Raw genomic sequence first — 26,782 nt, forward strand, 5'->3', positions numbered from 1 at the left:
GAGAGTTTCGCAGCTTTGCAGTGGAAGAAGTGTGTGATGAAAACATCAGTGATGGATCTTAAAGTGGAACCTATGGACATTGATTACGACCAGCCGCCTCCCCTCCAAGTGTTGCTCACACCTCGACTCTGCACGGCATCTCTCATATCTTCTCCTATGAGAAGATCACGGCCAAATGCTGCCTCTGGGTGGTGTTTTTCCTCAGCTCACTGACCTTTCTCATGTACGTCTGCGTCGATCGGATTCAGTTCTACCTGGAGTACCCTCACGTCACCAAGCTGGACGAGATCACGACGCCCATCATGGTTTTCCCAGCGGTGACGATTTGCAATCTCAACTCCATCCGCTTCAGCAGGATCACACGGAATGACCTGTACCACGCGGGCGAGCTGCTGGCGCTGCTCAACTCCAGGTTGGTGAATGTGTATCAGTCGAGGGGCTGTAGTTAAGTTTTAATAATGAGCATGAGTCACTCGCTCAGTAGATTATGCTCTCGTATTCCCTGCATGAATGCACAAGCACATTGGAGTGTAAATGATTAGTGTGCTTTTATTGAACTTGAGGAGCGGAAATGAAAATGCAGGGCTCTGGGGAGTCATGATTACTGTATATATTTTCTGTCGCTCCTGCCTCTTCATCCTAAAAGCTTTTCCGACAAATTGAAAGATGCAGTCTGATTATTGTTCATTTTTTAATTGTAGAAAGTGCACTTTTGAAAATAAAGCTTCCAGTAGGTGTTTTGCATCTATGCCATAAAGGAACCAGAATGGATTTGAAGAAATTTAGCATCACATCACTTGTTCACCAATGGATCCTCTGCAGTGAATGAGTGCCGTCAGAATGAGAGTCCAAACAGCTGATAAAACCATCACAATAATCCACAAGTAATCCACAACACTCCAGTCCATCAGTTAATGTCTTGTGAAATGAAAAGCTGTATTTTTGTAAGAAACAGATCCATCAAGGCGTTTTAACTTTAAACTGTCACTTCTGGCCAAAATGCAGGTCACTAATCCATAATAACGCTTCCTCCAGTGCCGAACTCATATCAAAATCCACCAACATATTTATTTAGGACTGTTTTGGCTCGTAAATGGTGCTTTATCTGTGCATGTTTCTCTCCTGATTCAGATAAGATGACTTTTTCACTAGAGGAATCAATATGATTGATAGAGGACTCTTATTTTAGATATTTTAAATAAATTAATTATTAAGACAGTTATTTGCTTAAAAAGACGATGGATTACTTGTGTGGATTTTTTTATCAGCTGTTTGGACTCTCATTTTGACGGCACCCATTCACTGCAGAGGATCCATTGGTGAGCAAGTGATGTAATGTTACATTTCTCCAAATCTGTCCTGATGAATAAAGAAACTCATCAAACATCTTGGATGGCCTGAGTAAATTTTCAACAAATTTTCATTTTTGGGTGAATTATGCCTTTAAGAAGATTTGAATCATCTAAAGAAGGTTCTAATAGGTTTTCTAATATAAAGAACCTTTTGTCCAATGGAAAAGTTCACTGGATGCTAAAGGTTCTTTACGGAATCATTAATGCCAATAAAGAGCCTTTTTTTGTTAAGAGACGTGCAGACCGTGTATCATCAGATTATATGGGTCTTTTCTGGATTGCTGAAGTGCAACTCCTATATTAAAATATTTAAGTAAAATGAAATCTTTGGCATGAGAATCAGTATCCGCTTCCCTCTGGCATCAGGAAGTCGTGATTTAGTTACTGCAGTGTTGTAACACCCGGCAGCTGTGATGTGATGTGGGTTTGAATTGGACTTCAGTCATGCCTGCTTCTGCATTCTAAGTGCTTCTGCACAGTGACACACACACTGTCTCTCTTTTTCTCAGTTTTATTCTGTATTTGGTCTGGTGTGGCACTTTTAGACATGTTTACAGAAAATTAACCTTGACTGAAGGTTCCTGAAAGAACAGCTGAAAAGAACATGCACAGCTTTGCTGCATCAAGGGCACAAAATATTAATGATTAATATTAATAATAATATAAATATTGACATCGCACCATTATTTAGGCTCAGTTATGAGTGTAGTCCAATTGAGATTAAATCTAGAGTTTGCCTGTAAATTCTGCATGTATTTATTAGTATAGCACCTGTTCTGTCATAATTTACTAAAACTTTACTAAAATTGACTTCTTTTCTTCTGTGGAACACAAAAGAATTTTGCAACAGCTCTTTTCTTCCATAATATGACATTCATCCTAGTGTTATTTTAGTATTATTTATATACAATTTTAGTTTTTATTATTATTATAATTAGCTTTTATTTTTGTATTTTCAGTTTTCATTGGAATTTTAACTTCATTTTTATTAGTTGTGCAATGTGCTTTTGTTTTTCATCTAATGTATATATTTTATTTCAGCTTTATTTCAGTTAACAAAAAGCTTTTTAATAGCTTTAGTTAATGATTTGCATAACTTTCTTCTGTGAAACAGAAGATATTTTGAAAAATGCATGAAATATAAAAAATGTCTTTCATTTCACAATGAATATTGAGTTATGTCATTTCGATTAAATAAATAAATAAAATGGCTTGCATGGATGAATATTTCATAATAAGATAAATAATATACATTTCAAAATTAATTTTTGTTTTCATTTTTTAACAATAAAAAAATATTTGTTTGTATAGCTTTTTTTATTCAGTCAACTCTTTTGAAGAGATTTTTAACAGTTAAAACACTTTGAGTTTTTAGTGAAAATAAATTGTAAAAACCTGATATAATGATATTAATTAACCTGATACACCTGATATTAATTCATACATTTTTTCTTGCCACGAAAATAAAAGCTGGCATGACGTTAAACACAAACAAACAAACTCTTAATAAAAAGTTCATAATGATAATAAAAAAAAACATATTAAAGCAATGCATTTTGCACTAGGTTTGACAACTTAATAAAAGCTTTAATTTCCATAGAACACTTTCATTGCATTAAAGGTTCTTTATATAGTGGAAAGGGTGAAATGTTCTTCACACTAAGTTCATTGAAAGGTTCTTTTGGGAGCCAAAAATAGTTCTTGTTTTTTTGTTTTTGTTTTTTTTTGTTGCCTGTCTCTATAGACATGAGATTCGGGGACGCTCACCTGGTTGAAGAAAGCGTGATGGAGGTTCTCAAGAGCAAAGCAGACTTTCGCTCCTTCAAGCCGCGCCCCTTCAACATGTGGGACTTCTATAATAGAACAGGACATGACATAAAAGACATGCTGCTCTCCTGCCAGTTCAGAGGTTGGCCGTGTCGACCCGAGGACTTCAGTGTGGTGTGGGCACTCTAGGGATGCACAGTGATAGATTTCTTTGAGCTCTTTTCACTTAAAGTCCCATTCTGCAGCCCTGCTGTATTTATTTGATGCGAATCTCTTGGAGCGCTGAAGGCTTTTTCTAGGTTTCAGCCAAATGCTGGGGTGTGATATTTGACAGTCCAATCATTTACGCTGCTGGAATGAAGTTTGTAGGTCTCAAGATTTCCCAGGGTTCACATTGTGCTGTTGAGTTGTTTTATGGCTTTCATTTCAGCAACACTAACAAAATGCACAAAAAAAGACACTTTTCTTATATGTGTCCGGCTACATGGTACAACCAGAGCTCAAATATAAGGATGTCGTGATGGCCTGAGGCTAATGTGAGGGAGGTTTGGCCAGAACTGTCAATTCAGTTCAGTTTGCGTGCAGAGCAGCTGTTCTGCGAGTAGAAGTGCATTGAAATTTTAATTTGTACACTACTGTCCAAAAGTTTGGGGTCGGTAAGATTTTTTAATGTTTTTAAAGAAGTCACCATGGCTGCATTTATTTGTTCAAAAATACTGTAAAAATAGGAATATTATTACAATTTAAAATAACTATTTGCTATTTGACTATATTTTAAAATCTAATTTATTCCTGTGATGCAAAGCTGAATTTTCAGCATCATACCCCAGTCTTTACTGTCACATGATCCGTCAGAAACATTTCTTACTTTTATCAATGAATGAATTCAAAAGACCATGAAAGTTCAAAAGACAAGCCTTTCCATCACCAAATGTAGCTTGCAGAGTTGTTTTTTTCCTGAAAACACCTGATTTTTTTTTTTTTGAGCAAGTAAGTATCCATCAGAATAGTAGCAGAAATTCTGTTCTTTAAAAGACATAAACATGCAAAATATTTATTTTCATATTGTAGGCTTTCCATATTGAACCGTGTCAAGTAAGAACACAGTTTTGTTTATCTTTGCCCAGAAAATCTTCTGTACAGCTTTAAAGAAGATAATACATTAAAATGTTTGCCAGGGCAAATGCATTTATGTGTGTGAGAGACACTTTTTGTCAAAAGCAAATTAAAGTCCTTACAAGTGGTACATTTGATCTGTGAGGTGTTTTCTGGGAATCAAACCCATGGCAGTGCTAGTACCAGGCACTTCCAATTGAACTACAGGAATGCAAATTAAATTCTGTCAAATTTGAACTGCAATAAGTAAAAATTTTAATTATTGACCCGACCCAAATTGACACAAAATGTTTTCTGTGCATGTGCCATGTAGTCTTTTTAAGCACATTGAAAAGAAACTGGTGTATGTTTACTTTGAAACAGTTTTAACTCAGAAATGTCTTATTTTACAAATATTTACAAACAATGACAGTAACAGTAACAATGAATAATTAAAAATTAAATTCTGACTTTTGTTTTGGGGAAAAAGGTTTGAATTGTGTGATAAAAAACTTTTGAGAAAAGTTATGAGATATAAACTCAGAATTGGTAGAAATGCATCTGAATTTTGAGGTATAAACAGAATCTTTTGGGGGAAAAAAGTCAGAATTGTGAAATATAAAATCAGAATTGTGATAAAATTGTCTTCGTTACAAGATGTAAACTCAGAATCATGAGGAAAAAAGTCAGAATTGTGAGATATAAACTCAGAATTATGAGGAGTAAGTCTAAATACGAGATATAAACTCCTAATTGAATTGAATATAAAAGTTTAAATTGACCCTTCGCAAAGACCTGCCCCCTTAGTTAATGTCTGACAAGCCATGCCGCTCTCAGGCCACACATCGTGTTCTCACACAGAGAAAATACATTGTGGAGCAAAGAGGAAACTGACAACGTTCTGACAGACAAGACAGAGCAGCAGAGCTGATCCTCCCTATACACAAAATACGCAAGCTGCGTCTTGTTCTCAAAGATGATTTAATTTTAGTTTGTTTTTGAATTTGGCCAGCGGTTATGAAAGCATGAATGATAATTTCTTTTAATGCGGTGCGCTGTCGCCCTTTCTACATAAAAATCAGTCAAATCATGTAATGTGAATGTCATACAGTTTTGCTCGAGACTAAAAAAACGAGTTGAAAGCGTACCGACACTCAAAAGACACACTTTCTCAAAAACTCTCCACGAGAACTAACGATTCAAGACTGAATGAAATACGGACAAATGCGTTTCATTTATTCGTTCATAACCACTCATATTCTACTCCCTCTTTTGTTTTATTTACCACCTTGAAAAATCTTTTTTTACAGTGTACTTGCCATGCATATGATACCAAGATACATGCATTTGGTAAAGATTCAATACTATGTATCAGTGTACCATGGCATTACCATATGAAACCACTGCTACAGTACTTTTTGTGTCTGAGAAGCCAGTGACTCAGACCTAAATGTTTAACTGTAAGCGATGAGAGCAGATGTGAGCAGCAGCTCATTACTGAAAACTAGAGTCGGAGCTAGGGTTCACTATGACACTATGAGGACTATGGTGCTGAAAAGGTTGCTTTGATGATGTAACCATGTTTCTTTCCAAGTTTCCATGGCGACATGTAGAACTGACTCCCCCATCCCCGTCTGAAGCATCTGAAGTCTTTTGGTGTGTGTTTTGTGTGTGTGTTGGTGATAATGCCCTACTTACCCAAATGCCAACATGAGCATATTGTACAGGGATTTTTCCATCTCTAAATATAAATGCTTGTATAACAGCATTAGTAGTTCCCTGATGAGGGACCTCTGTGTGTTTCTTATTCCCCGATGACTTTAGCTCACCTTCCATGCCAGGCTTTTGAAGAAAGCCTACAATCACGTTTGCTCTAGGCTGCTTTATAAACTCCCACAGCGGGTTCAAAATACCCTGCAGCCTTGAAAATAGGTCAGTGTTAAATATTAGATTTGGTGTGATGTGTGAGAGAGTGTCTGGGACAGTCTATTCTTTATCTCTGTCTTTACTGACTCGGTGCTTTGGGAAAAAATAGCCCAGTGAAGTGCACCAGACTTTTTGTAATTGTTAATGGAATTGGAGAGATGGCTCTCCTCAGACTGTCTTCACGTCCAGCCAGCTCTATTTTGTGGTTTTCATCCCTGCGTAGCTACAATTAATTGCTTGCTTCATTGGCCTTGATGACGGAAGTCATTTGGCTCAAATGTTGTTTATATACTCTCCAAAAACTTCTTTATTTGGTGCTCTCCACAAATAGGGTGAACTTGGTAATTTTATTTATTTTTTTAAACACTGAAGGCAGAAATCTTGTCTAAGTTTTCACAAAAGTAGCTAGTTTTTAAAAAAACTTAAAATATATTATGATTTTCTTGGTCTGTCATCAGAGGTCTTGATTTTCTGTTCCGTATCCGTAATTTCTGTATCTCAGTTTCCACAAAAATATGAAGCGGCACAACTGTTTTCAACATTGATAATAATAAGAAATAATTCTTGAGCAGCAAAACAGCATATTACAATGATTTCTTAAGGATCATGTGACACTGAAGACTGGAGGAATGATTCTGGAAATTCAGCTTTGAATCACAGGAATAAATGATCTTTTAAAGGGGTGATATGATGCGATTCCAATTTTTCCTTTCTCTTTGGAGTGGTACAAGCTCTTGGTGCATGAAGAAGATCTGTAAAGTTGCAAAGACTAAAGTCTCAAATCCAAAGAGATATTCTTTATCAAAGTTAAGACTCTGCCACACCCCCCTAAAACAGCTCATTCAAACACGCCCCCACATATATACGTCGCTGTGTGAAAATATTTGCATAATGCTGCCCAAATGTTCACACAAAGAGAGAAGGCGTGGTTTCAGTAACCGCAGTTAGTGTTGAAGCAATCATGTCAGGGAGATGCTGTGTGTTTCTAGGTGAAAGCAAAAGCACCTTATTTGGCCTTCTGAAAGTAGATGCATTTAGGAATCTTTAAGATGACTTACAACAGAACAGCAACACATTTTATGGACGACCGTTTCGTGAACCTAGGAGAGGAGGTCATTCTGACTTTGCTACGACAATCTGGTGCTTCTGAATCAGCTACTGTAGGTATTTTTTGTTATTAGTTTAAGTATTTGCTGTTGACTGTTCAAATGTGGAGTTTTGTGCATCGTGTGTGTGCGCGCGAGCGTGTTAGAGAGAGAGAGAGAGAGAGAGAGAGAGAGAGAGAGAGAGACAGGGTCACACAGTGGAGTCAGCTGTCTTCACCGTCCATGGCTTGTGTACTGCAAACACATATGAGCTTCATCACTGTGTCTGTCACACGACTCTGTTCCCTTTCGGGCTTGAACTGATGGTAAATCTAAGGACATTATTAACTGTCTTTACATTTATTTTGAAAGGTGCAGCACGCGATTATGGAAAAGGGGCGTTACATTTCCAATGAGTGCTTGTGGTGATCGGCCAATCACAAGGCACTGGGTCAGCTGGCCAATCAGAGCAGACTGCGCTTGTCGGAAGGAGGGACCTTGTAGAAAATGACTCGTTTGAGAGAAGCGGGGCATAGAGGACCTACAATAATGTACAGTATTTGAAAAATAATGTGTTTTTTGAACATTAAAGCATGTCAACATATTCTGTTACACCAAAAATATGCAAAATAATGATCTTTAAAAAAGCATCATATGACCCCTTTAAAATAAATTCAAATATAAAAATTAATTCTAAATAAATAACTAATAATAAATGCAACCTTGCAAGCATAAGAGAAACCATAAAATACTAGCCGACATGTAATAAAATATAGAGCTGCATGAGAAAAAGGACAGATCACAGTCAGACACGTCAGCCTTTTCTGCACGGAGATTTCTTTAATAAGCAAAGTCAATGTTTCAGATCTTCAGCCACAGATGAATAAAATATTGTGCAATGAATAATCTCACATAGTAATGGGACAGTGATTAAAGTGCCTTTGCATGCCGTCTGTGCTCCCACCCCACATAAATGATGTTTACAGCTAATCATGACAGCTAATTAGACTCTAGAGTGTTGCCGAAGGAGAGAGCGGATGACAGTGGTGGGGGGGGTGTTTGCATAAAGAAAGAAGACCAATGAGAAATGCACAGGCTAACAAACAGAACTCCACTAACATATGAAACCCAAACACAATTACCCATTAAATATAGCGTTCAGCGTCAGTTCAGGCAGGCCGCGTAGTCAAGCTCCGCTATCAGCTGATACCCAGACCTAACAGCTGATCCGGTTGCTAAGCACTCAATTGGTCCCTTTCAAACAGGGCGCCCTATTTAAATGCATTCTCAGTCTGCTGCTTGGCTGCTTCCACTGCACTGCTTGCAAGAGCGCAGCTTTTTGCATAAGATAAGATAAAATGAGATTACTCTTATATTTTACTGTACTCACCCAACTGCTGAACATGTCTACCACCGCCGCAAACGATGAAGACCAATGGCAAAATTGAATCCATCGAAGAGTCCCAGCAACAAATAAGTCAAGAAGCGGAAGACATTCAAGACGAAAGCAACGCTTCTGTCCGTCGGAGCTCTCGCCTGGCGAGTAAATCATATAGTCCTCCAAGTATCATTGAATGGCCACTGCCGAAGTTACTGGAAACCCTTGTATAGACACGATATCCCTGCACCGACTGGAGCTACGCATAAGGAACTGTTTGCTTTACTCTGTGAGAAAATTGACGTCCCAGCAGCAGATTTCCCTCCTCCTCCTCCTTTTTCCGGCAGGAAACAGGCGCAGAAGAGAAAGAATTTCGACCCGGCTTCCACTCCGACTGATGTTGCACCCAAGCGGGCAGGTGGTTCAGCCGTCTCAAACAGAGCAGTCAACTCTTCTTCAGTCCAAAGCAAAGACCCAGTGTTGTCAGCATTGTCAAGCATTCAGTTTTTCGCTCTCCAACATGAACTCCAGAATTCAGGCTCTGGAGTCCGGTTCAACATCGAGGTCCTCGGCAAATCTTCTCTTCTCCGGCCCGCTTGCTGAGAACTCCTCATCGGCCACTGCGCCGGCGCGGCTGCCCGTGCTTACTCAGCAGCAGGATGATGACGTCATCAATTCGGGGACTATACCACGAAGAACGATGGGAAGTGCAGTTCCAGTGTCTACAGGCTCTCCATTCTTTCCGCCGGCTGCTGCGATTTCTCATCAGTTGAGAAGCCAAATCGTTGCAGGTAATGATGTTAATCTTGTGAAAATATTGCTGTGCTCAGAAATGAGTGAGAAGCGTGTTGTTGACTGTGGCGATGTTTCTGTTATGCTTAAAGACAGCGATCCCCGGCTTTCAAAAAATGTTAACTCTAGCTGAATTTAACGTGGCATTTGGGGTTTACAGAGATGTCATATGCGAAGTCTATCCGTCTCGTAGAGCCGAGCTTGACACATATTTAGCAATTATTTCTGACTTGGCTTTGACTTATGGAGGAACTCTCTTCTATGACTATCATAAGTCATTCTCTGCAAAAGCTGCTATGTTCATTCAACGTTTCAATCAGAGATTGGACTGGTCTGTAGTCGACTTAACCCCTCATAAGCAGACATTTCACTGGTCATCAGGCTCTCTCTTGCTCGATCTGTGGCTCTCATTCTCACACTCTCAATCTATGCCCAAAATCTGTGTCTCCTCCACCCTCTAAGCCTGGCTTTCAAACTGTTGACTCTAAGGTAACATCATTTGCTACTCCGTTGTGCTATAATTTTAATGAAAATGTTTGCAAATTCTATAATTGTAAATATGTTCATGCTTGTAGTTACTGCGGGGACGGCCACCCAAAATCTGTGTGCCCAAGACGAACCCGCTTTATGAAAAAGGAGAAAAAGAAATAAAGCCATCAACCCCAGTCAATGTTCCAAAGCTGGGTCAGGCACTGAGAAATCATCCTAACCGCTGCTTCGTCAATTATTTAATAACTGGACTTATTCAAGGTTTTTTTTGCAGGACTGTTATGGTTGCCTAAGCATTCTTTTTCCTGTAATAATTTGCTTTCTGCTGTAAAAGAACCTGAAATTGTCGATATTTTGTTGGAAAAGGAAGTTAAGAAAGGATTCCTGATCGGGCCTTTTGATAAGTCTCCTTTCTCAATTTGTCGTATTAACCCTATAGGGATCGCTACTCGGAAATATTCAGGGAAGAAGCGCTTAATTTTTTGACTTGTCTGCCCCTCATAATGACGCTGCTCAAAGTATCAACAGTCTTATTCCTCTAGCTCCGTTTTCTCTGTTTTACGCGCAACTATTGACGACGCCATTAAATTCATAAAAAATGGCAGGTAGGGGTGCATGGCTCGCAAAGGCAGATATTTCAGATGCCTTTAAAGTTATGCCTTTACATCCATCGCAGTGGCATTTATTTGGCATTAAATGGAGGGAAAAAACTATATTTTTCAGTCAGGCTCACTTTCGGCTGTCGCAGTAGTCCAAAAATATTTGATACACTATCAGAGGCGCTATGTTGGATTCTCCTTAATAACTGCAAATTACCACACGTGCTCCATCTTTTAGATGATTTTCTGCTAGTGGATTATAAAAATGCAAAACCAGAAAGATGCATTTCGGCTTTAAAAACACACTTTCGCTGATTTAGGTGTTCCCCTTTCTGAGGAGAGAAAACTTTAGGCCCTCTTAAAGTTATCGAGTTTTTAGGCATTACTTTAGATTCCAATCTAATGCAAGCCTCGTTGCCCCTTGAGAAATTAAATCGCATCAGAGAAATCATGAGAAATGCTCAGATGTCCATATCTTTTTCAAAAAGAGACTTGCTTTCTTTACTTGGCCATCTTAATTTCGCGATGCGTATAATTCCCCAAAGGCAGGTCTTTTATTGCCAGACTCCTCGATCTATCCAAATCAGTTAAAGATCTTAAGGACATAGTTACCTTAGATGCAGGCTGCAGATCAGATCTCAGATTCTGGTCTTTGCTCCTCGAAAATTGGAATGGCATTTCTTTTTTTCATTATGATGATCTTGAGTCTTCTGCAGCCCTTAATTTGTATACAGATGCTGCGCCTTCTGTCGGTTTTGGGGGGGTTTTTAATGGTCAGTGGTTTGCTAGTAAATGGCCAAAGGAGCTGCTATCCGTGCCTGATGATAACATGTCCACCGCTCTGTTGGAATTATATCCCATAGTGATAGCTGGTATTCTGTGGGGCAAACAATGGTCTAGAAAAACAAATTTTGTTTTTTTGTGACAATGAGGCAACGGTTAATATTATTAACAAAGGTCGATCATCAGTTCCGTTTATCAACAGATTCGTCAGGCGCCTTACATGGTTATCTGTCATGGATAACTTCTTTTTTCGAGCTGTTCACATTCCAGGCTTAAATAATCAAATTGCTGATTCTCTTTCTCGATTTGAATTTCAGAAATTCCACCGCCTGTGTCCAGGTTCAGCATCAGCCAGCTTGGTCTGCCCTCCTTTCAGCCAAACAGTAATAGATTAGACATGACCCTTCAATCTTATTTACATTCAGCAGCCAAGTACATGCGCAGTGGTTTAGCAACTTCAACATTAAAAATGTACGACACTGCTTGGTCTCATTTTAGTTCTTTCTGTGCCACCTTCTCTGTAAATATACTTCCTGTCAATGTTTCATATGTTAGTGCTTTTATAGTCCACTGTTTTGAGTCCCGTAAAATGCAGCCTTCATCCATCAAAAGTATGATCGTCGGCATCCAATTCCACCTGCGCTGCTTGGATCCGTCCACCATCAGCTTGCTCGAAAATTCATCAATTCGTCTCCTGCTTAATGGACTTAAAAAAGAGAAACCTAAAGGCAATGATCAACGTCTCCCCCTCACACTTCCACTTTTGAAAAAATTAATATCACGTCTGAGAGAGGGATGCTTTGGGATTTATTCTGATATGATGTTAGAATCTGTTTTGCTTATGGCTTTCTATGGCTTTCTTAGAGGTGGCGAGTTTTCAACACGCTCAGATTCCTTCAATCCGTCACATGACCTCACAATATCTGATGTTTCAATTTTTTCTCACCACCACTTCACCATATTTCTAAAGCACTCAAAAACTGATAGGAACAGGGAAGGATCTTTTGTTTATGTTTCTGAAAATAACTCTGCTTTTTGTCCTCTGTCGTCTATGTTTGCTTATCTGAGGAGTCGTCCACAAGCTCATCTGGAGGACCCATTATTTACAACGGAGGAGGGAAAGCCTATGTCCAGAGCCTGGTTTGCATCCCGTTTCCGTCTGCTGTGTCAATACTGCGGGCTTCCCCCAGAGTGTTATTCGGCTCATTCATTGCGCATAGGTGCTGCTACAACTGCAGCTTCCTCTACTCCCCGTTTCTACCCTTAAAGCTATGGGAAGATGGTCTTCAGCAGCTTATGAACGGTACCTCCGGTCAGATACTCGAGCCATCCTTGAGGCTCAGAAAGCTATGAGTGATGCTTGTGATCGGTAGTTGAAATAAATATTGCTTCAGTAAACTATTGGGCTTATTTAATTACAGCTTCATTCCTCTTGCTAGCTTCACGTTGATCTATTGGCTTATTCTTTTTACTAAATAAGATTGGCTTTTTGAAAGCTCATTTTGATCCTCTTTGGCTCTTCACTTAGCAGGAAGAGCCGGGATGATTGCCTGGTATGGTCTGTTTGGGGGGGAATTTATTTGCTGCTTTCCCAGTTTAAATGGGAGATTGTCCCCAGAAGCTGCTGCTGTTCCCTGACTAACTTTCATGGAGCTCATGAAAAGGATGGGTAACTCAGAACAGAGCCATACCGCCAAATGTAACTTAAACAATCATGCAAATAAAAATATGAATATTGACTAAAAGAATTTTCTATGGTATTTTTGACTCAAGTGGTCCTGACTGAAATATAGCGTTCAGCGTCAGTTCAGGCAGGCCGCGTAGTCAAGCTCCGCTATCAGCTGATACCCAGACCTAACAGCTGATCCGGTTGCTAAGCACTCAATTGGTCCCTTTCAAAACAGGGCGCCCTATTTAAATGCATTCTCAGTCTGCTGCTTGGCTGCTTCCACTGCACTGCTTGCAACCCACCTCCTCCCCTAACTCCTCCTTAACTTTCGTTTAACTTTATCAGTGGACATTCTGTTTTCATTGATGCATGCTCTGTTCTCAATGGGGAATTTTATTTGCTGCTTTCCCAGTTTAAATGGGAGATTGTCCCCAGAAGCTGCTGCTGTTCCCTGACTAACTTTCATGGAGCTCATGAAAAGGATGGGTAACTCAGAACAGAGCCATACCGCCAAATGTAACTTAAACAATCATGCAAATAAAAATATGAATATTGACTAAAAGAATTGTCTATGGTATTTTTGACTCAAGTGGTCCTGACTGAAATGCTTTTAAGAAGTACATTAAAAACCTGGTAGTGATAAAAATAAGGAACTGACCTTTTTTCTAAAGATTTTATTTAGTATGTTACGCTGATGCAATAATTCATGCAAAGAACAGTTTGCAGACTTTCAGAAATGAGTGCTGCTTGCTTGTGCAATGCCAGTCATTGCCACGATAATAAGATATTGTTATCCAGTTGCTAGGGTGTTCTAAGTGTTGCTATGCAAATGTTAGGGTGTTCTGGTGTTTGTAGGTTGTTTTTTTATTTATGTGACACATTTTTAACAGTCAATCATCCAGAAGTTTTGTGGATAAATATCCCCCAAAGCTTTTATTCTTGAGATGCAGTGTGACTTGTTTACAGTTTATCAGCGAGTGGACATGATCATCCAGATCAGTCTGTTTCTCTCCATCTGTCTTTCTCTCTGCTGTTTTACTGGTGTAATTATTTCTCCTCAGCTCCTGCGGCGCACAGGTCTCTCATGCACTGGGGATTTAAATCAGGCGGTTATGTCGGGCAGATCTGCCCTCATGAGGACCCGCTCATCACACATAGCCATGATTCAAGCACTCAGATAGATTGAAAGGGGAAAAAAATGCTAAAGGGTATGTGCCTTTAGACAACAAATCTGATCCCGTCCTGATGAACAAAACTGCCTAAGATGGTTTGTGCTGATTTAGCTGGTTTCACAAACTGGTCTAGCTGACAAGTGCCCCAAACCTTCTGAAAACCAGGAAAACAGTGCTGGTTTTCAGTTTGGCAAGGCTGGATGAACTTATTTTGAGATGTCGGTATACATTTTTGCATTAAGGTTCTTGAGTGAGTGATACTGAGTTGTTTTAGGTTTTTTTTCTATGTGAACAAGCGCTAAATGGATGTGTTTGAACTGTTATGATGCATTTCGGTGTCTTGTGCCATGAATGCTGTATTTTTAGGATGTTGTGTCTGTATGTAGAGTTAAAAACTAATTTCTGGACCGCTCCAGAGAATTTGTATAGCTCAGAGATGTTGTATTGTCTGAGATTTTTGACATACTGTAGGAGCATACAGCTATAAACTATCATTGTGGATAGATACTCAAATTTGTCTTGAATTTGAAATTGATGAGAAATATTTGAGATCATAATAAGATATCTTAAGATTGTTTGCTTAAATTAAATTTTGGCAAATCTGGGTACAGTTTGAGAGATTTTTGAGATTTGGGTCTTTTTGTTAGGAGAAAAGTCTTAGAAACCCTATACTTATAAAAGTCAGATTTCTTTAATGCTTTTGAAAGTCTCTTTTGTGTTTTTGTAAGTCTGCATTTATTTGTTTAAAAGTTACGGTAGAAACAGTAGTATTCTGAAATAAAATAACTGCTTTCTATTTGAACATATTTATTTCTATGATGCAAAACTGATCCTTCAGAATCATTCTGATATGCCAATTTCTTGCTCAAGAAACATATTATTATTATTATTATTATTATTATTATTATCACTGCTGAAAACATTTATTTTTGGGATTCTTAAATTTAATAGAAAGTTCAAAAGAACATTGTTTATTTGAAATAGAACTATTTTGTAACATCATAAATGTCTTTAGTGTCACTTTTGATCAATTTAATGTAAACCTAGCTGAATAAAAGTATTAACTTCTTTTTAAAAATCTAATCTTACTGACCCCCTTAAGATTTGGACAGTCTGTTGTTGTTATCTCCTTCGATTTCTCTTTGTTGAGGGAGCTGCTTTTTCTCAGTATTAGTCAATGCAAGATGCATAACAAACACAAGCTATCTTTCTCTGTTAATGTCAATTCAGGCGGTTCTACGGTCATTGAGTCTCGGTGGACGTCACACAGGGATGTTTTTGTGGCAGGGTTTGCAGCGTGTTTGTGTAGTGCACACAGGAGCACTAATGGATGCTGGTGTGGACAGCAGGGGAGGTCGCTTTGACGCAGGTCTGACGGCTCACAGGAAACAGAGCAGAGATTCAAAACCTCTCAGGATCTCCTGCTATGTTTTCAACACTGATGGAGTCCTGCTCAAAGGGAAATGTATTGAAACACATTAACGAATCAAAGAGAACACAGCGAGAGGACCGAGTCCGGTGTGTGTTCGTGCAAGCGTTTCTGTGTTTTTCACACTCGGGTCTCTGTTTCCATAGGAACCGACTCCCTTTAATAACTCTCAGCTGGTCTACAATGAACTTTTCATTTTTTCATTCCTCTCATTGTTTATGTCTCATGTCAGTTTTCAAGAATAGGGTGTTTTACTAGCAGTGTACAGAATTGTTACAACTCCTGTAATATCTCTTTTTTTCATTCAGATCATTCACATCTTTTCTGACAGCAGGGGAAAACCAAAAATGAAAACAATAAAAAGCAACTCTCATATAAAGATGCTAGCGCTTATTATTTGGCCTGTGAAGCTGGAAGATTAAATATTGTGGAAATCTTAATACATTTTTACTGTTTCAGGTAATATAATGTGTAATATAATATGATCAGGGTCTGGAAGGAAAAGCAATTGAGAACCAGTCGGAAATCTTGAATAGAAATCATAATTTTTTTGTCTCATGATCCCCACATTCCAAAAGTTATTATTTTGCATTTTTGTCTAGTTATCTTGACCAAATAAGCTGCGCAATATACAGTATGTAAATGTTGCCGAGGACACATTAAATTGATTAAAAGTGAGAGTAAAGACATTTGTAATGTTACAAAAGATTTCTATTTTAAATTAATGTTGAAATATGAAGCAGCACAACTGTTTTATTTCAACATAGATGATAATAAGAAATGTTTATTGACCAATAAATCATTTCTGAAGGATCATGTGACACTGCATGGAGCAAAGGCTGCTGAAAATTCAGCTTTGCATCACAGAAATTAATTTAATTTTAAAATATATTCAAATAGAAAATGGCTATTTAAAATTGTAAAAATATTTCAGAATATTAAAATTACAATTTACTCCGTTTTTTTTTTTTTTTTTTTTGTCAAATAAATGCAGCCTTGGTGAGCAGAAGAGACTTACCAACCCCAAACATTTGAATGATAGTGTAAAGAGTGTATTTTTATTTATAAGTTTTGGTTACTGTATTATATGAACCATCTGGTGAGATAGATTATGTATTTTTTTATTTATTTAGACCTAAATAGTGAAAATGCATCTCAGGCAAGCATCTCTCACATTATCCTCAAATTATGTAAAATAAAAGGTTTTCTGTGTAAGAAATGGCACTGAAAATGCCGCTGTTTCCACTCTTTGGCCCAGTAAGTAGAAATAAACAACAAAATTTGAGACAAAACATTAATATAAAAGGTATGCATTAGTTTCCTTCTGTGTGTTTTCAGGTATTCACACGTTATGGGAAATGTTACACCTTTAACTCGGGTAACACCGGCGCGCCGCTGGTCAGTGTGAAGGGAGGGATGGGAAACGGCCTGGAGATCATGCTGGACATTCAGCAGGATGAATATTTACCTGTGTGGGGAGAGACAGGTGAGACTGTACGAGGAACAAACAGATGCACACTGCTCCTATATTCTTCCTCTCACGCTCTCGTTTTCCTCTCACAGACGACTCGTCGTTTGAGGCGGGAATCAAAGTTCAGATTCACAGTCAGGATGAGCCTCCGTTTATAGATCAGCTGGGCTTCGGAGTCGCACCAGGATTCCAGACGTTCGTTTCTTGCCAAGAGCAGCGAGTGGGTGTCATGTTAATACGCATTTTTAATGGATAGTTTTTTTCTGTAGTTGTTGATTTTTTTATCTTTTATTTTTTTACACTAGTACTATTTATTTTCCAGCTGATGTATCTTCCTGCTCCATGGGGCAGTTGCAAGTCAACCCCGCCGAGCTCGGATTACTTCAAGGCGTACAGCATCAGCGCCTGTCGAACAGACTGCGAGACGCGCTACCTGGTGGAAAACTGCAACTGCCGTATGGTGCATATGCCTGGTGAGTCACAGCAGCACTTCACATTCACTCGGCAGTACAACATCAAAAGCATTTTACTCTAATGCTGCAGTTACTGTAATGATGCAGTTCAGAAGAGTCCATGAAATGGTGAACGGGTTCATTTAATGTTTGTGCTGTGAAATTAAATCTCAAATTGCTTCACATGATGGCTTTATCCACTGTCTGTCCGTTTTATAAACTAAAACTATTAAAAAAATATTTAGTAATTGAAATAAAGCTGAAATAAAAATAAATATTAGATGAAAAACTAAAACTGAAAATTAGTAATGTTTTCTTAGCAGCTAACTGAAATAAGTACTAAAATGAAATGGAATAAAAGCTGTATACCACAAGCTATAAATATAGAAAAAGTTAATAAAAATGACAAAAGTACATGATAAAATGATGAAAACTTAAACTAAACTTAAAATGCAAATAGGAAATATGAAATTTAAAAGCAAATTCTAAATTTTGACAAATACTGTAATATATAAATAAAACTAGTGAGTGTTGTTGCTGTTAACTAAAACTATTGAAGTGATTTTGATAATTGAAATAATGCTGAATAAAATAAAAGCTAAATATTAGTTGGAAACAATAAGGAAATTGAAATAAATAAGGTCAAGTACTAAAACTGCTTCAACTAAAACCGATATAAAAACTAATAAAAATTGCAAGAGCACATAAAATGACTAAAATTAAATTTAAAATATAAAAATAAAAGCTATTTCAACATATTACTAAATACTAAAATAATACTAAAATAACTCAGTATATGGCCTTCTCATTTTCTTAAGGCATGTGCACTGATAATGACAAAGTAGATTTTCAGTCAGTTTGAAGCATTTACAGTATATAATGGGACTGAAACCATACATCCTCACCTTTATAGAAAGTCTTTAATGATAGCACGCTTATAGTAACAGTAATTGTGCTTAATAATCACATTTATAACATACTAGCAGGTATTTTTATGTGTACTTGTATAAGTACTTCAAGTATCTGCCTCTAAAAAGCAGCAGAGTTCCCAGCTGATTTGAGGTCAAGTTAATCAAGCCTTTGAAACTAAATTAAACCTGCTCCTGTTAAACCGCCTCTGGCGCTGAAATGCAATTAAGTTGATTACAAAAAGCTAAATTAACATATATTAGTGTGGGATTTTAACTCAAGGCAATTTATATCTGCAGTAAGGACTCTGGCCAGTGAATATTCGTTATGATGCACAAGAACACGGTAAAAAAATTGAAGATAATAGGAGAGATTGAGGTCATTAATATTTAATATGAACTGAGAATGAATTGTGTGTTAATAATATTTCATTCTTAGGATTTTACTAAATGTTACAAAATGTTACAAATCTTATGATTTTATTTGATTTTTACATGTGCATTTAAGTATTATTTGTATGGTATTATAGTAATTATTAATATTTTGAGTTTATTTTTATATTTTCAGTTTTCATTTTAATGTTTAATTTACGTTTTAGTCATTTTGTTATGTGTTTTTTGGTAACACTTTACAAAAAGGTCTGATTTGTTAACATTAGTTAATGCATTAACTAACATGAACTAATAATGAGCAATGTATTTTACAGTATTTATTGTAGTTATTAGTTTATAAAAATGTTCATGTTCATGTTAGTTCACAGTGCATTAGCTAATAATGACAAATACAACTTTTGATTTTAGTCATGCATTAGTAAGTGTTGGGATTAATATTAACTAAATAAATCAATAAATATAAATGCTTTAGAATTATTTTCATTGGTAGTTCATGTTAACTAGTGAAACCTTACTGTAAAGTGTTACAATTTTATATATAAATATATTGCTATTTATATTATATATATTTATATTTATATTATATATATTTATATATTTATACAAATAAAATATATTTTTATATTTTATAATATATTTATATTTCAATTTAGCTTTATTTTTATTTTAGGTTTAGTTTTCGTGATTTTAATACTTCAACTTAAACCTATTTGTTTCAGTTAGTTGCTATGTTAACGTTTTTCATCGTTACTTTTATAAATTTTATTTGACTTTTTATTTTATTTTATTTTATTGTTTTAATAATCACCTTTGAGAAAAGGCAGGAATTTTGATCACTACGTTTACACAGGAAATAAAACACTCAGTCATCATTTAATCACCCTCATGTCCATCCAAGCCCATTTAACTGTTTTTCTTTTATGTTGTTTGTTTTATGCAATGTTTTCTTCTCCATATAATGAAAGTGAATTTCTGGTGTGCTGGCAAGTTCCAAAAAGTATATAAAAACATACTGTAATAAAAGTGCATAGAGAGGCATGAACTATACTCCATGTCTTCTGAAGCCTCACAGCAGCTTTGTATTGGAAACATCAATTAAGTCAAAATATATACAACAATGAGGGAGAAAATGATGACAGAATTGATTTTTATCCCAATAATGATACTTAGACATTTACTGCCCCTGCAGGTGATGCGCAGTACTGCACTCCTGTGCTATATAAAGAATGTGCGCATCCAGCACTAGGTAAGTTAACTTTTATCATGAACCAGTGTCATAAACACAGTTTATCTTCAGGATGAGCAGTGTTATAATTTATCTCATTACACAGATTTCCTGGTGGAGAGAGACAGTGACTACTGCTCATGCGAGACTCCGTGCAACATCACGCGCTACAGTAAAGAGCTGTCATTTGTCAAGATCCCCAGCAAAGCATCGGTCAAATACCTCGCAAAGAAGTACAGCAAATCTGAGAAATACATAACGTGAGTGTTTCATAAGCATCGACTGCTTTGTTACCTTGCTCACATACAGTAGTACCTGTTTTTCATCACAGTGACTGTGTTTCCAACATTTCTTAAACGTGCTGAATGTAATTTCTTGACTGTACTAAAGCACAAAAATGTCATGTTTACACTTATTTAGAAAACATAAGTAGTTCACATACACATTTCTTCGAAAAACAATGCTACAGATAGTTATGCTACTTTGAAATGTGTGTTCTGTGTCAGAATGTCTGTTCTTGTTTTGGTCTGTGTGGTTCTTCCCACTGCCAATTTAACCAATAGTTTTTCAACACCCCGGCTTGCGAGTTGGCGAAAAAAATAACGTATAGCAGCCATGGAACTGGGTCAGAGATCGCAGATTCTACCCGACCTAAAAACCTTGGCATCCACCTAAAAAGCTCAGAGGCATAATAAAATGTGGATAAATCAACTTTCAGTTTAAGGCTGCCTTTACACTAGCACTTTTGGTGTGCACCAGGGTTTGATTGACGTCAGAGTTCGCTTCATTTGGATAATGTGAACACTGTCTTTCATTCTCGGGTGCGCACCCGCATATCCGTACCCGAGTCCGCTTAAAAAGGGTGGTCTGGGGTACGGTTCATGTGAACTCCAGTACGGTTCGCTGCTGATGTGAATGGAATCGTACCAAACTACGGAAGTGAACCACTATTAATGACATATTATTTGATAAAAATGTGTGTTAGACTGTGTGTTTCACTCACTTTCCTTACGAGCGTGACTGACACGCTGCAAGCAGTGAGCTGTATATCTCATTTCTGTTCGCCTTCAGCATTCTTTAGAGCATTTGCAGTACATTTGTAAGACAGACGTAAGTGCCATTATGTACCGAAGCTTTGTAAACGGAATTAATGGTCAAAAACGTAAATATATGAAAGTGCAAAGAGCAATGTTATGCATTTGCCGCCTTCTCCTGCGCCGTCGTTACTAAGCAACGGGGTAAACAGCTGCTGGCTTGATGACGCAAACGAAACAAACACACAATATAAATAAAATAATATGAGCGCAGTCCAGCGGGGGCAGGGGGAGGGTGGAGCAATCGAACTCTGGTTTGCACCAGGCCATCGAACCAAGTGTGACAGCACCCTAAGGCTTGTCGCCATCCATTGTCAGCTGTGCTGGTTCCTGTTGCATGTCCGTAATCTGGCAACCCTCATGAGTGTTGAGTCTGAGGAGAATGGGCAGGAGAAACAAAGCTCTCCAGTATTCTGAATTTAGACTGCAGTACCCGTTTCAACCAGGTTACATACCGCACCCTTAACTGATTATCTGTGTAGAGACCAGTGACTACAGTGTGCTGTGTATGTTCAAAAAGACAAAAGTGTTGGATAATGTCACTTTAGCATTTTAATGTATAATCTTTCAAAATCATGCTAAACCATGTTGTGTGTGCTGTCAGGGAGAATGTTCTAGTGCTGGACGTGTTCTTTGAGGCTCTGAACTATGAAACCATTGAGCAAAGGAAAGCCTATGAGGTGGCTGGTCTGTTAGGTAAGAAAAAACTATATGATCTACAGTATGTTATACATTCAATATTGTTGCAATTTAAAAGAACTGTTTTTACATGAATATATTTTAAATTGTAATTTATTCCTGTGATGCAAAGCTTAATTTTCAGCATCATTACTCCAATCTTCATTGTCACATCATTCAGAAATCATTATAATATGCTGATTTGGAAATTGATTTAAAAAAAATCAGGACTTTTTGATTAATAGAACAGTGTTTATTTGAAATAGAAATCTTTTGTAACATTATAAATGTCTTTACTGTTACTGTTAGGTTTCTTGAAGATATGTGAATGTCTGTACATCCTTCCAGCTCAATGTGTGTGTTTTTGTGTGTTGGTAGGTGATATCGGAGGACAGATGGGGCTGTTCATTGGAGCCAGTATTCTTACGATTTTGGAGCTTTTTGACTACCTTTATGAGGTAAGATTTATAACGAATCTGTATGGCTGTTTTGTCATAAACATTTCACTTAGGATTTGTGTGGGGACATTTTTATATTTTACCAAAGGAATAATTTAAATTCTGTTACCCTCATGACAACCCAAATGACTTTCTTTATGTCTGTGGAACAGAGATGTTTCTGCAGGAAGTCGCTATTCACCAAAATCTCTTGCTACATTATCCATCGCAATATGTCAAGCTTAAATACACTACCATTCAAATGTTTGGGGTTCAATGAGAGTTGTTTCTATTGATCAAAGAATCCTGAAAAAATGGTTGTTTACAATAATAAGAGGCAGCACAACAGTTTTCAACACTGATAAATATATAAAAAAATGTTTCTTGAGCCGCAAATCAGCATATCAGAATGATTTCTGAAGGATCATGTGACACTGAAGACTGGAGATTAATGATCCTGAAAAATCAGCTTTGCATCACAGGAATAAATTACATTTTAAAATATTTAAAAACACCAAAAGCAGTTATTTTAAATTAAAATAATATTTCACAATATTAGTGTTTTTACTGTATTTTAGATCAAATAAGTGCAGCTATGGTGAAGCTATGGAGAAGAGTCTTCTTTCTAAAACATTTTAAATATCTCCTCAAAATTTTAAATGGTCGTGTATGCAAAATGAAAGAAATCCTGAAGATTTAAAAGAGTTAAAATGAAATATATTTAAAATACATTTATTTCATACAAAGTATAGTTCAAATCGATTAACATATTTACTGACGTACAGTACAGACCAAAAGTTTGGAAACATTCCTATTTTTAATGTTTTTGAAAGAAGTTTCTTCTGCTCATCAAGCCTGCATTTATTTGATCAAAAATACAGAAAAAAAATGTAATATTGTGATATATTATTACAATTTAAAATAATTGTTTTTAAATGTATTATACTTTAAATTATCATTTATTTCTGTGATGCAAAGCTGAATTTTTAGGATCATTATCACATGATCCTTTAGAAATCATTCTAATATGATGATTCATTATCAAAGTTGGAAACAGTTCTGCTGCTTAATATTATATCTTTCATTTTTTTTAAAAAAATCAATACTTTTATTCAGCAAGGATGTGTTAAATTGATAAAAAGTGATAGTAAAGAAAATATATTATTAGAATATATATTATTAGAATTTTTTTTTTTTTTTTTTGAATAAATGCAGTTCTTTTTAACCTTTTATTCATCAAATATATTAGACAGCAGAACTGTTTCCAACACTCATAATAAATCAGAATATTAGAATGATTTCTAAATGATCATGTGATAGACTGGATGTTACATGTGACACTGAAGGCTGGAGTAATGATGCTGAAAATTCAGCTTTGCATCACAGGAATAAATTATTTTTTTTAAAGTATATTCAAATAGAAAACAATTATTTTAAGTTGTAATAATATTTCACAATATTACTGTTTTTTCTGTATTTTTGATCAAATAAATGCAGGCTTGATGAGCAGAAGAAACTTCTTTCAAAAACATTAAAAATAGTAATGTTTCCAAACTTTTGGTCTGTACTGTATATCACTAAAGACTTACTGATAGAAAAATTATAATTAAACTGTTTGGAGTACTACTACAATTTTTTATATTAAACCTGAAATGTGTTTAATGTCACTGCTGATGAGGATTGTATGATCTTTGAATAATATTGGTCTTTAAATAAAATAAATTTAAAGTTTACCTGAAGTATACTTGCAATAGTTCCACTTAGCACAATCAAATATACTTCAGTGTATCTTATTTGGACTTCCGCACTATTAAAGTTCATCAAGCACGAAATCAGTGCTTCCAATATAGCAGACTTTAAGTATATCAAAAGTAAAACTACAGGGTATTTTTATTAGTATACTTAGCATGAAATAAATGCCTTTCAAATAAATTTTAGTATGTTTATTTTTCACTAGGGAGAACTTTCATTTTGGAGTGAACTAACCCTTCAAAGTCAACGTCACAACATCTTTTTGTCTTTCTTTTTGTCGGTCAAGTAGTGAAATACAGGTTGTGCCGCTGTTCCGACAAGAAACATCACAACAACAACAACAACACTGATCATGGCACTGTACTCGGCCTGGATGATGTCAAATGTCACGTCAGTAAATTCCATTAACATTCCCGCAGAAGAAGATTCCAGCTGTTTGCCTGCCAGTCACAGTCAGATTATGTTCTACATTTTAGCAGATGGCATCACAACACTAGCACGGTTGTGTTTTCTACGGATTGTTCTGGCATCTTGTGGTTGTACTCTCTCTCTCTCTCTCTCTCTCTCTCTCTCTCTCTGTCTCTCTCTCTCTCTCTCTATTATGCCTGTGTGATTTTCTAGGATTTTTCCAAAAGTGTTTTGTGGTTTACTAAACGAGCTACTTTTGATTATGTCTCTGTAGGGCAGGAATGTCAAAAATGTTTAATATTAATTCAATGGTTCGATATCTGTGTGCCTGGCCTTTTGCGACAGAATTGCGTCCGCTAGCTTCAGGGGATACTGTATGTGTCATATTTGATTAATTCTGTGCATCTAAATGGCTTTTATATGGCTGTAAATGCATCGTGACAGGCGATTCATTGCACAAAGGAGTACCATTACATGAGGGAACACCAGTCTAAAAGGAATAGTTCACCCAAAAATAAAAATTTGCGTGAAATTCACTCACCCTTAGGCCAGCCACGATGTAGATGAGTTTGTTTCTTCATCAGAACAGATTTGGAAATATTTAGCATAACATCATCTGCTCACCAATGTTTCCTCTGCAGTGAATGGGTGCCGTCAGAGAGTCTAAACAGCTAAAACCATCACAATAATCCATCAATTAATGTCTTGTGAAGTGAAAAGCTTTGTATGAAACTAATTCATCATGAAGATGGATTTTTATCAGCTGTTTTGACGGCACCCATTCACTCCAGAGGATCCATTGGTGAGCAAGTGATGTAATGCTACATTTCTTCAAATCTGATCCCATGAAAAAACAAACTCATCTAAATGTTGGATGGCCTGAGGGTGACTACATTTTCAGCTAATTTGCATTTTTGGGTGAACTGTTTCTTGAAGGCTTGTGGGTGCTACATGATGTGAGCTTGAAAACACCGACCCATGTCAGATCAGAGCGAGACTAACCCTAGATATTCCCAGGGGTGCATGTGAGCTCTCTAAGGCTTCTGTCCGCTGTGTCATGTTTGTTTCGGGAGCTGGGATGTGTGTGCATGTCTGTATATGTGTCTGTTAACGCTGTGTGCCATTGGTGTGTGTGTGTGTGTGTGTGTGTGTGTGTGTGTGTGTGTGTGTGTGCAAACGGATGTTTGTCTGTTTGTAAGTGTGTCTTTGTGCATGTATATATTACATGTGATCATTTCTGGAATGGATGAGGAAAAGTTGGAGCAACTGGGTGACCCATATTTTTAAACAGGAAATGAAGTATTTTTAAGTCTGTGATGCATTAGAAAAATGTGTCAAAATGCCAGCAGATAGTACGCAGTGATTTGTTGTGGACTATGGTCTCTTAAATATATTTTTTTTTATGTCATATTTACATTTTAGACACAATGTTTATCTCATATACAGCAGATTCTGGTCTGTTTTTTTTGTTTTTTGTTTTTTCAGAAAACCACGCAATCAGTTCTCAGTATTTCCTACAAAATCAGGATTGTCAAATATCAACAGTATTAATGTGTAAATCAAACTTTTTCAACTGATAAAATTCTGTATGATTTTGATGTTTATCATGTGGCTGTAATAAAATGTTTGTTGTTGTTTTTTTTTTTTTGATGAATAATCATGCATAAAATGATGTCTTGCTTCCCTGCCTGGAATATTTCTTTGTGCGTCTGTACAACTTAATATGTCATTTTGGGCCAATTTGTTGCCTTGGCAACTGAAATAAGTTTAAGTAGTAAAATAACTAAAACTGAAACAAATTAAAGTCAGTTAACAAAAATATCAACAAAATTTCTAAAACTTGAACTAAAACTGAAATGAAAAATAAAACATATAAATGGTAAATAATATTTAGAATTATGTAAAACAATTAAAAATTTGAATTAATACTAAATAAATAATTCTAGAATAACACAAAGGTTTTAACACTCCAAAAAATCCATAAGCTCTTTTTGAATTGAGGAATTCCTGTCCTGAGCCGACATCATTTCTCCCATGGAACTTTGACCTTTGGCCCCAGAGATCTGTTCTGGTATTCCATTTATTCCTTAACAGGGGATTCTATTGTTCAAAGGGCATTTTGCCATCTTAAGCCACTCCGTTCCTTTGTTAAATTCCTATTTTGATGAATCAGTTGATCTTTTACTTCCATGTGTGACTGAATCTCACAAAAATGTCTCCCATTTCAATCAAAAGTTAAAAAAGAAGTTGTTATATTTCGCATAAAGCATATTTGTAGGACCAGTACAATGCATCACAATTCCTGTTCGTGACAGGTTTGCGTGTCTACTTTATACTTCCCATCTCACTTTATAACTTATTGATTGCTCATGCTAAAAAAAGATTTAAGCTTTACAATCAGTCCTTAAGCTAGCAGACAAATCCAGCA

The 26,782-nt window shown here is 36.6% G+C and overlaps 1 protein-coding gene across 1 annotated transcript; it reads left to right on the forward strand.

Annotated features, from left to right (window-relative positions):
- LOC109094444 (acid-sensing ion channel 1A-like) lies at positions 1-25,843 on the forward strand. Its single transcript, XM_042729288.1, is given in 12 exon segments — positions 1-109; positions 112-412; positions 3,097-3,109; positions 3,111-3,293; positions 16,875-17,022; positions 17,100-17,227; positions 17,330-17,480; positions 19,950-20,006; positions 20,092-20,245; positions 21,684-21,775; positions 22,136-22,215; positions 24,232-25,843. Coding segments are annotated over 12 exon segments (1,503 nt in total). The 5' UTR covers positions 1-36; the 3' UTR covers positions 24,355-25,843.
- The last annotated feature ends 939 nt before the right edge of the window (positions 25,844-26,782 follow it).

This window comes from Cyprinus carpio, chromosome B8 (genome assembly GCF_018340385.1).
Source record: "Cyprinus carpio isolate SPL01 chromosome B8, ASM1834038v1, whole genome shotgun sequence".
Lineage (NCBI taxonomy): Eukaryota > Metazoa > Chordata > Actinopteri > Cypriniformes > Cyprinidae > Cyprinus > Cyprinus carpio.